At 36.2% G+C, this 15,498-nt stretch overlaps 1 protein-coding gene across 2 annotated transcripts in view; it reads right to left on the bottom strand.

Annotated features, from left to right (window-relative positions):
• Positions 1 to 15,498, bottom strand: part of LOC106070737 (neuropeptide CCHamide-1 receptor-like) — a 110,920-nt gene that overhangs the window by 7,588 nt on the left and 87,834 nt on the right. Inside the window, exons 2-4 of one of the 2 annotated variants that reach the window (XM_056032781.1) lie at positions 6,760 to 6,855; positions 2,542 to 3,634; positions 1,541 to 1,655 (exon numbers count right to left, since the gene is read on the bottom strand). In XM_056032781.1, the coding sequence (XP_055888756.1) occupies positions 1,541 to 1,655; positions 2,542 to 2,708 (282 nt within the window). In that variant the 5' untranslated portion in view covers positions 2,709 to 3,634; positions 6,760 to 6,855. The remainder of the gene's footprint in view (positions 1 to 1,540; positions 1,656 to 2,541; positions 3,635 to 6,759; positions 6,856 to 15,498) is intronic. The other variant, XM_056032782.1, reaches the window with a different exon arrangement.

Here is a 15,498-nt window from a genome sequence, read left to right as displayed (position 1 = left end):
TCGGAATATATTTAGAGTAAAATAGAGTTTCAACCAAAACATTTCGGGATCTCATTGAATTCAGTGTTTCCCAAACTGTATTCGGCGGAACCCTAATGTTCCGCAAGTCCTGAATAGATGTTCAAAGAGCTCCTGGAATAATGAACTAGTAGGCCACCACATGAAGTAATGTCTCTACATAACCAGAGAAGTGTTACGATAAATACTTAGAATGTGTGCAGTGTTCCTTTTGGGAAAACATTTGGGTACTACTGATTTGATCTATTCATGACATCAACAATCTTTGGAGATTGTACTCGAGATGATATAAATTGTCTTTTTTAGTTTGCCATAAGTTTTATTTAGATTTACTTTGACTTCTTGTTTCTTTGACAATTTTATAAAATTGTCAAAACTGGTTCGCATAAGATCAGAGGCAACAATAAAGCCGCAACTTGGACACCTATTGGAGAAACATATTGCTAAGAAAGCTATAAAGATTTTGAGCATAAAAAATCACCATCTTCTTCCTGATTTAAACATTTGATCTTCACAAAGAAGATATGGCACGGATCACAAAAATAGACACAGAAACTCTTTTGTTCCTTTGTCAATTAAATCATTGAACAAAATACAACTTACTGTTCTAAATGTCGCATGTAATGTTCAAGAGAAGCTGGGGTATGAACGTAGATCTTGTGTGCTGGTGTACAAATGTTTGCTCTAATCATGTATTGTTTTTTTTTTTTTTTTGTAATGCACAATTGTAAAACATTTCCTCACGGATAATAAAGATTATTATTGTTATATTATTATAATTATTATTCTTTTTTATTTAGATCCACTTTGACTTCTACTTTGACTTCTTCTTTCTTCGACAATTTTTCTCTTTCATTGAATTTTAAAACTAAACATCACAGTCATTGTGTTATTTTTAGAGTCATTTAGATGTCTACATTGGCCTTGATAAGAAATACTCAAGTATAAGCGACTTAAAGTGATTTAAACTTAGAATGCAGATCTAAATTAAGAAATCAAAATTCTCATTGAAAATTCAAAACTATTTTTTATTTTTGTTTCAGTTCTCGAGCAGAAGTTAAACACGTGAACATAATGAGCATTCACTGCGGGGCACAACCGAAGGGAGATAACTGTAAAGTGTAAACATGTCTATAGCTTGCAGATCTCGCGCAGTTAGAAGTGAATCAAATGCAGCAGAATGAAAACAAAGTTTTGATTTTCTACTTTAGATAATAAATGTGAACTCCAAGAATGCGAAACTAGATTTCTTTCTTCAGCTCTCCAGGAGGTGTTTCGTTTCTGTTTACGCACTGGGGATCAGGGTTTCAATTTCAGATTTATTTTGACAATTTTCTGTTATCAAGTCAAATGTCTCTGGATCTTAAAGAAAAAGTGTTGTTGTTTTTTTTTGTTAACTAAGCCTTGTAGACCATTACTAATACAATAACACTGACCAATTAAACACTGGCCCATTAATACTTAATGACTTTTCATTTGACAAAATTAACACAGTTTTTGGAATGAATGAACTCCTACTGACCTTGTTAGCAATGACGGAGACTATGAGTGTCCCATTACCGACCAGTCCGACAATGAAAGTGATGACAAAGACAATAGGTACCAAAATACCCTCCAGTGACGTAGAGATCTCCCACCTGGAGATAGAATTAAACATTTGCTTATCTTTAATCATCCATGCATCAATCAACAAAATGTATGTAGCATGCATCTATAATGTATTTTCAAGGGCCCTAACTCATTCACTAACAAACCTATCACCGATTCTCCCACTTGCCGTGAACGAAAAAAATAAAAATACTATTTTATACTTTATTTCATCCGAGTACGATATTTTAATGATCGAAATCGAAGTGGTTGATAGGTAGGTAGGTAGATAGATAGATAGATAGATAGATAGATAGATGAAATGAATGAGTCTGTTAGTCAATCAGGCATAGGAAGTGATACTCATCTCCATGGAGAAAGAGAAAGATCGAGTAAATTAAATTTCAGATTTTAAAACAAGCAAACAAAAACACAAAGCTTACCTAAAGCGAAAGAACTCCGTCCTAAAAACTATAGCATCAAAAATGTACAAGCTATTGCTCTTATACAATATCAAACAAAATAATTAATAAACAATAATTGATTGACATATGAGATTGGATCATAGCGCTCTGAGCATGCTATAAGCATGAAAGTAGCGCTATATAAAATAGATAATTATTATTATTCATCGAGTAGATTGATTCTAATTTGAAACCTAACTACATGAAACATAACTGCATGAATCCTAACTACATGAAACGTAACTGCATGAAACCTAACTACATGAAACGTAACTACATGGAACCTAACTACATGAAACCTAACTACATGTACTATAGTTTGAAATTAACAGTTTTGGAACTTAATTGTGATTGTAGTGTATTGACTCGTGCAAACATTTAATGTTTTTGTCAGAACAAAGCCTTTTGCATGTTTGACTTAGTCTTATACATTTATTGGTAGACTCAAAGACTGATGCTCCAATGAACTCACTTGTTAAAGTAAGTAATGTTCTCCAACTCCTTCCCTGGGACTGTGCTGGTGCTCACGTTCTCCAAACCCATCTCCACGCCGCTGTGGTTCCTGCCACCAGGATACAGGCCGTAGGTGTTTGCTACTGCCGAGACTACAGCGACAGCGACAGTCAAAGCTACTGACATGGTCTAGCATCAAAGTTGTAAAGGAGTTGTATTCAGAACAAGAGTGTGTTGAAGGAGTTGCTTTCACGTCAATAGTGTGTTGAAGGAGTTGCTTTCAGGTCAATAGTGTGTTGAAGGAGTTGCTTTCAGGTCAAGAGTGTGTTGAAGGAGTTGCTTTCAGGTCAATAGTGTGTTGAAGGAGTTGCTTTCAGGTCAATAGTGTGTTGAAGGAGTTGCTTTCAGGTCAATAGTGTGTTGAAGGAGTTGCTTTCAGGTCAATAGTGTGTTGAAGGTGTTGCTTTCAGGTCAAGAGTGTGTTGAAGGAGTTGCTTTCAGGTCAAGAGTGTGTTGAAGGAGTTGCTTTCAGGTCAATAGTGTGTTGAAGGAATTGCTTTCAGGTCAAGAGTGTGTTGAAGGAGTTGCTTTCAGGTCAATAGTGTGTTGAAGGAGTTGCTGCTTTCAGGTCAAGAGTGTGTTGAAGGAGTTGCTTTCAGGTCAAGAGTGTGTTGAAGGAGTTGCTTTCAGGTCAAGAGTGTGTTGAAGGAGTTGCTTTCAGGTCAATAGTGTGTTGAAGGAGTTGCTTTCAGGTCAATAGTGTGTTGAAGGAGTTGCTGCTTTCAGGTCAATAGTGTGTTGAAGGAATTGCTTTCAGGTCAATAGTGTGTTGAAGGAGTTGCTTTCAGGTCAATAGTGTGTTGAAGGAGTTGCTTTCAGGTCAATAATGTGTTGAAGAAGTTGCTTTCAGGTCAATAGTGTGTTGAAGGAGTTGCTTTCAGGTCAATAGTGTGTTGAAGGAGTTGCTTTCAGGTCAATAATGTGTTGAAGAAGTTCATGTATGGGAAATAGCGTGTGCCGAAAGAGTTGTTTCCAGTACGTGGCGAAGAAACTGCTCTCTGGGCGGCTGTTCGGCGAAGGAGTTGCCCTCACGGCAATAGTGTGATGTTAGTCTGAAATTTAAAAAAAAAAGTTTATATAATACAAGGCCATTTTTTATACTAGAGAAGAGAAAGATAATAAGGAAGAAAAAAAAAGCAAGAGTAAAAAAAAATTTTTTTTATAACAAGCTACCTTTCTGCTACATAAAACAAACACAATTTACTAATTAGTTATTTTTGGATTGATTCGTTTATTGTCATTGACTATGAATAATTATGCACAATTTCAAATTGATCCGAGAATTGGAAGTAGGAGAAAAACGTGTCCAAACGTAATAGGGGGATTAAATCCAAATATACATCCATATCTCTCATTACATAGAATTTAGTCCTCTTTTTTTCCATATCAAACTAAATAATTCATCACCAATGATTAATTAAGTAATTGGTTAATTTTTGGATTGATTCATGTCTTGTCAAAATCAATGAATAGTTGTGTGCAAGATTTCAACTTGATCCGAGGCTGAGAAATGGGAGAACAAAATATGTTCAAACTTTTTACCAGACAGACAGACAGACAGACAGAGTGAATTGATAAGAGCTTTTGTAAAAAAAGGTAGGAAAACGTGAAAGGAAAGAAATAAGTGCAAAAACAAAAGGATGAAAAACAAACAAACAAACAACACGCTCAATTAAATCATGTCTTTAAAATCAATCGGAAATGTCGTCAATTCATTGTTTGATATCCAACTTGAACGTTGAATTGAACACGAAGATTTCAACACCAACAAAAATTCCACAAAAAGTTGAATTCCATGAAATAATTTAATATTAGAATTGTCTTGACTTTTATGACTGACACATTTCGACTACTCAGCGCGGTACGCGAGCATTTTGACGAAGCCGATTTGGCGTGGGCAAATGTGGCTCGAGTCGTTTTGACGCAAGAAAGCTTTGGCCATAATTTTAAAAAATACAAAACTCTTGATATTAAACACCTTTTCCCTAGGAGAGTGTCGACATTTTTCTCATTGTTACACCGCCCCTCTCTCCCCGCTTCCACAATACAGTTTAAATAAAGTTTTAATTAAGGTTTAGACAATTTTATATGAGTCCATCTTTCGACCATGCAATTGAACCTACGAGAAGTGCGAAACGTACGGGATGACATCCAGAGCTGTGTTTTGTTGTGAAATAGTTCCTTGGAAATACCACAAAATGACCTGAACCATGACTTGTTTGAACACAAAGTACATCGATTGTATTTCCTATCATTGTTCATTTTGTTTTATGATTCTGACCCACACACCATGATAATGTTCTGACCCACACACCATGATAATGTTCTGACCCACACACCATGATAATGTTCTGACCCACACACCATGATAATGTTCTGACCCACACACCATGATAATGTTCTGACCCACACACCATGATAATGTTCTGACCCACACACCATGATAATGTTAAGTGACAGAACAATAATTACACAACAATAACTTAACTTCCTAATCTATTAAACAACAAGAAAATAGTACAAGGTGACAAAGACAGTTTGTGTGGAAACACAAACTCAAAATCGGCCCCTGAAGCAGGTTTCAATATTTTCAGAAGAATATCGGTATTAAATTCTATCAAAAATGGTACACGCAGGCAGGTAAAAAGGAAAGAATATCATAATGAAGTTCTATCAACGGCAAATGACAGAGAAGAATGGAGAAAGAAGGTTTACAGCAGACCAAGGCATAGATGAGAGTGAATTTGAAGTTAGATGTGAACCTGGCTTAACTGATGGCTTATAATGAATATCTAATTGATCTAATTGTTTTGTAAAGGGTCAGTCTCTTATTCAAAGCCTCAAGAAGGTAAAACATTTCCGTAAAAAAACAACAACAAATTCCTTTAATTTTGTTCTCTCTGGTATTTACCGGTGGCATTTGCTATTCAAGAAATAATATGAAAAACTACTTATTAGTTGTTGTTTTAATTTATGTCCAACTTATTTGCATAGTAAATAGATTTTTTCTCATTAATAAAAAGAGTAAAAATTTTTTTATAAATGTAGTATTAAGTATGACAGAACTAACGTAACTTAGCAATAGAATTGTAGAAAAAAAAAATTTTTTTTTTACCAAAAATCTTAAACCATTTGCATAAATGTGTTAAAAATGGTAAATGGTCATCTCCCTTACTAAAAAAAACCTCCAGTGTTTGTTATTATTAATATTGAAAAAAAACTGATTGCATAATGGATTTAAACAATTGAATTTTTCGCTTTTAGAAAAAAAAACACTAAAATATTATGATGTCCTATTTCATTTTCTCTTCTGTTTTCTGAGATCTAAACGGGACGGACGGACAGACAGGCCACACAAAACTAATAGGTTTTTTTCCCCCTTTCGGGGGCCGCTAAAAATACTTTTAAACAATAACAACAAAGCTGAAATTAATTTTTTTGTACAATTGAAATAACGGTAGCTTTCATCCAGTTGTCCACTTTTTCTTCTTCCTCCACCCCTGTCAACTGGTCCAGACCTTGTCTGATAGGATCATAGTGTACTTAGGAAACAAAAAGCAAGACATAGCGCTAAATAATTGGTAAAAATATTTCTAATCGCATTGATTTATTATAGTTGGTCTAGATCTATTACAAATTTAATTACATGACTGATCCAAAGTAATTGATAGGGTTAGGGTTAGGGTTAGCGTTTTGAGGTGGAAAACTCTATCTTCAATATTATTCTAAAACAAACTACAGTTACTTCCTGGCTACGCCCATGTTTGACCATATGCAGAATATGGACTTACGTGTTCTTCTTTTTTTCTGGTTTCGTGTTCTCTTGAGCCTTTCTACAAACATTCACTTTAAAAACGGTGTGAAGAAAATGAATAAAGTCAAGACATAGTGAGCTCTGTCTTCTCAACGAACATCTTCAATGTAACAATGTATTTAGAAGGAAGGGAGGTGACTGTGGGTAAGGGGAGGGGTGAGGGGTGGAGAGGACAAGACTAGCTGATGGAGACGTCCAAGGCTTAATGTCATCCCAACCCAGCGATGTTGGTGAAACAGCGAAATCTTCTTGCCATTCAAATAGTGTAGGGCCTGGACTAAGGAATGGGGTAACAGAGGATACTTCCTCCCTCCCCCTTCCCAAATGTAGACTACTCAACGCTCAGTGTCTTCTTTAACTCACCCACGTTGTCCACTCGTCAGGCGTGGGAAGAATTTCCTCCCCAGAAGGTTGTATTAGTTTTATCTGTAAGTTCTGTCCAGCATTCAATAGGAGCAACTGAAATAAACCCAGAAATGTATAACGTTAAATGTTATTAAACCTATCTGTTCATTGTGGAGTTGGTTCAACATTTCTGTTCAATAAGTAATCTTTGTTAGGTCAACATTTCTGCTCAATAAGTAATCTTTGTTAGGTCAACATTTCTGCTCAATAAGTAATCTTTGTTAGGTCAACTTTTCTGTTCAATAAGTAATCTTTGTTAGGTCAACTTTTCTGTTCATTCTTTGTTTAAGAAATTTTATCATTGACTTAACAAGATGTACGTCAAAGTAACAAAATGTTTAGTCCACAATAAGTTCTTGTGGGAGATACAATGAAGTCTTTTAGTGAGGCACAGTGAAACGCTGTGATAAGATACTATACAGTCTTTTAGTGAGACACAATGAAATGTTGTGGTGAGATGCAATGAAGTATTTTAGTGAGACAAGGTGAAACGTTGTGGTGAGACACAATGAAGTATTTTAGTGAGACAAGGTGAAATGTTGTGGTGAGACACAATGAAGTATTTTAGTGAGACAAGGTGAAACGTTGTGGTGAGACACAATGAAGTATTTTAGTGAGACAAGGTGAAATGTTGTGGTGAGACACAATGAAGTATTTTAGTGAGACAAGGTGAAATGTTGTGGTGAAACACAATGAAGTATTTTAGTGAGACAAGGTGAAATGTTGTGGTGAGACACAATGAAGTATCTTAGTGAGACAAGGTGAAATGTTGTGGTGAGACACAATGAAGTATTTTAGTGAGACAAGGTGAAATGTTGTGGTGAGACACAATGAAGTATTTTAGTGAGACAAGGTGAAATGTTGTGGTGAGATACAAAATTAAAATACACATTTAAATTACTATAAATAAGTGACGACATCTAACAATAGACGTCTTCTAAGGTCCTGTATCACGTCCTCTCACGTCAGTGTTACAAAATTACCCTTTTTATTATTTCAACTTTTGACCACATGGGCGTAGCCAGGGGGGGGGTTGGTGTTCACCCCCCTCCCGAAATGAACCTCTCCCCCCGGGCGAGGGGGGGCGGAATTTAGTGACTGATTTTTTGCTTTGATTTTGTTTATTTTAGATGAGATTTTAATACTAAACCATCACATGCCCAGCACAGCCAAGGGTTTTTAAGTTTAAAACCCCCTACCAGGGGGTTTTGAGTTTAAAACTCCCTACCAGGGGGTTTTGAGTTTAAAACCCCCTACTAGGGGTTGTTGCAGTTAAATCCTCCTCTTCTATAAAACAAAAAAATGCAAACGAAAATCCCCGAATTCCAAGAGCACAGTTAAGGAAGATTTTGATTTTAAACCCCCCTCCAAAATTGACGATAAACCCCCTCCTCAATATAAAAAAAGAAAATTACACAATCGAAATTCTATGAGCGTAGCCAAAGGGTTTTTAGTTTAACCCTCCCCCTCTTCAGTAGTGTTTGAAGCCAAAAAATACCTCTTCAATGAAAAAAAAAAACAAATTACACACTAAAATTATTTGAGCGTAGCCAAGCCAATTGGGGGTTTTGAGTTTAAACCCATCTCCTATAGATGGCTTTTTTTTTAAATTTAAAACCCCGCCAGATGTTTTTTTTTAAAATCCCCTTACAGAGCGTTTTGAGGTGGAAAACCTCTATCTTCAATATTATTCTAAAACAAACTACAGTTACTTCCTGGCTACGCCCATGTTTGACCATAATAACTATTGTGCATGTGTAGTTTTATTGTGTGTGCGTGGTTTGCGTATTTATGTGTGGTGTGTGTGTGTGTATGCATATGTTTTATTTTTATGTGTGTATGTTTTTTAAGGTTGGATTTGTATGTGTGTAGCTCGCGTGTGGTTTGTGTGTATGTGTGTGTGGTTTATTGTCACACAAGGTTATTACTAATTAGAGTTTTAGTGGCTCTATTTAGCGAATCTTTTTGAAGACTAAAAAAAATTTTTTTCCTTCTATTAAAATGTAGTCGACACGTTGGAACCAAATTGGCTTTATTAAACTGAAGGAGTTCGTTTTTTATATGGAGGTCATTGAGTGTAGGAAGAAATAACATCTAACAGTTTGGAGATTAGTTGCGGTCATTTCAAAGTCAAACTAGCAGCATGACAAAAGGTCAGTAGTACACACTATGATACAACCCCACATCTCAATCGTATTGACAACAATGACCTTAAATTGACAGCTATTGACAATTTTATTTATAAACAGAAACTGTGTCAGATAATTGAAACGTATTTTTTGTTCTATTGAATGTGTCTGACCAAGATATTTGGATGAGATAGCGATGTACTGGTAAATAAAGTCACTGACCAAGATATTTGGATGAGATAGCGATGTACAGGTAAATAAAGTCACTGACCAAGATATTTGGATGAGATAGCGATGTACAGGTAAATAAAGTCACTGACCAAGATATTTGGATGAGATAGCGATGTACTGGTAAGTAAAGTCACTGACCAAGATATTTGGATGAGATAGCGATGTACAGGTAAATAAAGTCACTGACCAAGATATTTGGATGAGATAGCGATGTACTGGTAAATAAAGTCACTGACCAAGATATTTGGATGAGATAGCGATGTACAGGTAAATAAAGTCACTGACCAAGATATTTGGATGAGATAGCGATGTACAGGTAAATAAAGTCACTGACCAAGATATTTGGATGAGATAGCGATGTACTGGTAAATAAAGTCACTGACCAAGATATTTGGATGAGATAGCGATGTACAGGTAAATAAAGTCACTGACCAAGATATTTGGATGAGATAGCGATGTACAGGTAAATAAAGTCACTGACCAAGATATTTGGATGAGATAGCGATGTACTGGTAAATAAAGTCACTGACCAAGATATTTGGATGAGATAGACAACTTCACTAAAACTTTACTAGAACTGTTTAAATCTAAACTCCATTACATGGTTGATGTGCTAACAGTGCCAATTCCGCGAATTATGGAATAAACAAAGTGCGACAACTCTATAAAAATGAACATTTCTTACATGCAATATTATTTTCCTTTGATAAAAAGACGTGAGCGGAAATGCGACAACTCACGTGACCAGGTCAACTAATCAAATTGAAGGATTGGCGGCTATATACGAATGTGTTCTCATGCCTCGCTAGTCCACAGCTTATCTTGTTCAACTAGATTCCCAGCTCTCCAACTTGAACGTCATTCACAATCAGTCTCCTAGAAGTACCATCTCAATTTATTGCATGTCATTGTAGTCATTTTTTAGAACAATGTAATCTTCCGTAACACTCCGGCCATAGAAAAAAATATGACTGTGTTTTGTTTGTATTGCTTCGTCTTGACGTTATTACCAGTCTTTGATTGACACGTTTTCCTCTCTAAACTTGAACATTTCTGATTTAAAAGTAGGTCAAGAACAACCACCAATAGCAATTACATTCCACTACAAAGGTCTTTTTGCGATATTAGGACCTTAGCTTATAACAGATCTCCTATATCAATTTATAACAGAGCTCCTATATCAATTTATAACAGATCTCCTATATCAATTTATAACAGATCTCCTATATCAATTTATAACAGAGCTCCTATATCAATTTATAACAGAGCTCCTATATCAATTTATAACAGAGCTCCTATATCAATTTATAACAGATCTCCTATATCAATTTATAACAGAGCTCCTATATCAATTTATAACAGAGCTCCTATATCAATTTATAACAGAGCTCCTATATCAATTTATAACAGAGCTCCTATATCAATTTATAACAGAGCTCCTATATCAATTTATAACAGATCTCTAGTTTCCAGCTATTACAGAGCTCCAATGACGAGTAGAGCTTTATGAACTGGAAATGAAGGATTAGTCTACGGTGAACTGTTAAAACATAGAATGTATATTTAGTGGACCAGTGATTTAACTTCCCATTTCCCAACATAGCTTCATTTCAACCTTTTCCCACCCTTCTCTCTTCCAAAACTATTTTGTATCAAGACCTTGCATCTCTTTGACATGTGTCACTTTATCAAAGCCTTTCAAACTTATTCTATACAGATTCCTTTGACTATTGTCAAATTATGAAAGCCTTTAAAACTTATTGTGCACAAATTCTTTTGACATTTGTTACTGTATCAAAGCCTTTAAAATTTATTGTACACAAATTCTTTTGACATTTGTTACTTCATTGCGACTCCAGAAACTTTTTATACGCAAATTCCTTCTACAATTGTTTATTTATTTTAACCTAACATCTGATCATGGAGTAAAGCTTCCTTCGAAGATGGTTTACTTCTCTCGAGCTTCCCTCACCAAGAGTCCCTCCCCTCCTTCCAATGACTTCCTATCAATGTAGCAGACGACATAAGTTGTTCCCTCACTAAACACATTTTCTCTGTCGGCTGAACTCACGGACTGTGTCTCAAACTTTGGTCACGGTTGATTAGCTCCGGTCAAATGATGCGATAGTGCTTACACCAGCAATCTATTGCCTCTACACGAGTACGTTGGAGACTGGAGTTTGGGTGTAGTGGGGGTGGGGAGAGGGGAGGTAAGAACGATCAGAATAAACGATCAACGAATGTAACCAATAGAAAGATTTGCTTTACAGCTAAAGAGCAATCTAGCGTTTGATTGGTTGATTTAATTTAGAAGGGTCAGGATATTTTGCTAGTATTGATACAGCTAGGTTTGTTTTACTTCAGGGTGCAGTATTCGGAACAGAGAAGAATATACTGCTAGTAAATAAAGAAGCCAAAAACAAAAGTCTGTAAACAATTGCTGACAGTTACAAAGGGTTGAAGTTAAAAGTCGGTTGTACTTAACATTTTGCAAATTGAAGTTAGGACTAGGGTTAGTAACAACCTGTCTGATATATGGGGATGTAGAACCACTTCGTTTGTCACATGACGCAAGCAGTGTGCTGGCACCTGCACCAACTGGTCGTTGTCTAGATTGATTCCGACGACCCGGCAGTTGACGCTGCAACTGTTTCTGTATACTTATTTAGCCTTGTCGCGATGTCAGCTCTACTTGTAGCTTGCTTGAATTTTTTTATATGTTATCAAGTACACATAGATCACATGACACCAGAATGAGGGCACCACATGGCCTAAAATGTGCCGATGTGCCAAAAATCTAAAATATCATACCCCAAAATGATATTTAAACCACATAACGTAGAACTTTATGAAAACTTATAGAATCATCCAAAAATAATACACATACATGAAAATGATAAACTATGAGATCCAAATGACTTATATGAGTTAGTTGTCTCAAAATGTGCTCGTGTGGTATACGCCCTGAAATGTCGTCTTGATGATCCGGGGTTCGAGCCCACCGACTTCCACATGTGGGACGTTTGGCATAGGATGTAATAGTCTTCCCACTTTAATAAACATCCGAGAATTGTAAAGCAAAACACATTTTTTTAAAAGTCTACATTTCACAAATAACTACATTTTAAAAATAACTACATTTACAAATACAAAGAACTAAAATTCACAAATAACAAAGACAAATGAAATTATATATTATGTACAATAATATTGTGTGCATATTTTAGATCTGTTCAATTTCATTTTCTAACATGTATCATTTGTATGAAGGTAACATCAGACTTATTCTGGCAGTGACACAACATCAGACTTATTCTGGCAGTGACACAACATCAGACTTATTCTGACAGTGACACAACATCAGACTTATTCTGGCAGTGACACAACATCAGATTTATTCTGGCAGTGACACAACATCAGACTTATTCTGGCAGTGACACAACATCAGACTTATTCTTGCAGTGACACAACATCAGACTTATTCTGGCAGTGACACAACATCAGACTTATTCTTGCAGTGACACAACATCAGACTTATTCTGGCAGTGACACAACATCAGACTTATTCTGACAGTGACACAACATCAGACTTATTCTGACAGTGACACAACATCAGACTTATTCTGACAGTGACACAACATCAGACTTATTCTGGCAGTGACACAACATCAGACTTTTTCTGGCAGTGACACAACATCAGACTTATTCTGGCAGTGACACAATATCAGACTTATTCTGGCAGTGAGGTAACATCAGACTTATTCTGACAGTGAGGTAACATCAGACTTATTCTGGCAGTGAGGTAACATTAGACTTATTCTGGCAGTGACACAACATCAGACTTATTCTGACAGTGACACAACATCAGGCTTATTCTGACAGTGACACAACATCAGACTTATTCTGACAGTGACACAACATCAGACTTATTCTTGCAGTGACACAACATCAGACTTATTCTGACAGTGACACAACATTAGACTTATTCTGGCAGTGACACAACATCAGACTTATTCTGACAGTGACACAACATCAAACTTATTCTGACAGTAACACAACATCAGACTTATATTGACAGTGACACAACATCAGACCTATTCTGACAGTGACACAACATCAAACTTAATAAAAACTATGGTCAACACGTCGATATAACTGTGCATTTATAAGTTCTAGGCAGGTCACTAGATAAGAACATTACACTGGGTTGTCCAGCTCCAGTTTATTTTTACTTGTGGGCAACATGGAGGCTCAATTTAGTGTCCTTGACATTGTTTAGTATACAAGGGAAACTTTCCAACAATTTTGTTAAACAATAATTACACAAAAAAAAATTGTAACATACACACAGAGTATATACCGAGACATACACACAGGTATATTTCTACACACATAGGTCTAGGCAATCAAACACACATATATTCATTCACACGTAGGTCGAGGCAATCAAACACACATATATTCATACACACGTAGGTCGAGGCAATCAAACACACATATATTCATACACACGCAGGTCGAGGCAATCAAACACACATATATTCATACAGACGTAGGTCGAGGCAATCAAACACACATATATTCATACACACGTGGGTCGAGGCAATCAAACACACATATATTCATACACACGTAGGTCGAGGCAATCAAACACATATATATTCATACACACGTGGGTCGAGGCAATCAAACACATATATATTCATACACACGTAGGTCGAGGCAATCAAACACATATATATTCATAGACATGTAGGTCGAGGCAATCAAACACACATATATTCATACACACGTAGGTCGAGGCAATCAAACACACATATATTCATACACACGTAGGTCGAGGCAATCATTAACGTGCTTACTTTATCTCCCCTTTTATTTTACTTAAAGACTCTCAATATTCACACACACACACATACACACACATTTAAGGGCAAAACTCCACGGTAATATGACAAGAGTGACCAGTCCCCAAATCTCCACACTTGGCCACCAGATTAACAAGCAAATATGTTGTCGTTAGCCTGAGGGCCAACTGGACATTAAAGGTCAACTCCCTGGCAGAGACACGTGGCACAAGTGAACGTCTAATTATCCAGAAGGGAAAGTTGGAGCCAAAAAAAAAAGTGTGGAATGAATCCTTACAAGTGTCAAGTCAGAGAAATGTCTGGCATATTAGCCTACATACTGTTTGTCTCTGTAGCTTTGTCCGTTGACTTTCATAGCAGCATCTTTATCGGTCACTATAATGTTTGGTGCATATGTGTTTTATGCATAGGATCCACTGTAGGAAGCCCTGTGATTATGAATGTATGAAACACAAAGTCAAGGACAGTGCTATCCACTGTAGGAAGCCCTGTGATTATGAATGTATGAGACACAAAGTCAAGGACAGTGCTATCCACTGTAGGAAGCCCTGTGATTATGAATGTATGAGACACAAAGTCAAGGACAGTGCTATCCACTCATTTTGTTTCACATTTTTCTAATGTTTCTGTCTTTTATTTCATTGTGTGTTTTCCTCTACGCTTAAACTACGTTTATCTTTGTGCTTCATATATATATATGTTATACCTGGCCTGCTCATGAAACCTGAACTGTCGTCTCGATTTTCTAGGGTTCGAATCCTGCCCACCCTCCTATCCATAATAATGTTGATACCATTCCCCCGACACTGCTTCTACTGAGAGGTGAAGTAGTGAATGCCTGACATCTCCAACCTGGAACTCTTTGCAGATAAAGCCATTTGGCCTAGTAAGGCGATTGAACTAATAGAGAGGTGCTTACTCTGATTTTTACCATGTCTTAAGGTTCTGAGGTTTTAGGAGTTAACCTTGATGCAAGATCAAGATCAGATGCTATTACGCTTTGGGCTATTAACTGTTCTTGTCTTTCATGATATCTTATTTTCATGATATCTTATCATTAAGATTACAGACTTTTCGTAAAAAAAGAAAATTATGCCTTGTTTCATGTTTTAGTCTAATCGTGCATGTTAATTAGAAATAAAAAGTCTACTAAGTCCTTAGTTTTCCTGGCTGATTCTGGCAACCCTTTCAATGCTCTAAGGTTATGACGGAACAAGAACCAGTTGTTGAATTTTTCCTAGCATATGGAATAAGAAATATGCATGTGTCTTTCTGAGTATTTTATTAAGTTGTGTTTTGTGTGTGTAAATTATTGTTCCATCTTTATGGCTGCTGTACTTTTTAGTCTTCATCTGTTTGCACCTGCAAATGAATTGATGCTAAGATTATTGTTCTATGAATTGATGCTAAGATTATTGTTCTATGAATTGATGCTAAGATTATTGTTCTATGAATTGATGCTAAGATTA

The sequence above is a fragment of the Biomphalaria glabrata genome, chromosome 6, assembly GCF_947242115.1.
Source record: "Biomphalaria glabrata chromosome 6, xgBioGlab47.1, whole genome shotgun sequence".
Taxonomy (NCBI): Eukaryota; Metazoa; Mollusca; class Gastropoda; family Planorbidae; genus Biomphalaria; species Biomphalaria glabrata.
This window is presented reverse-complemented; position numbering and strand designations above follow the sequence as displayed.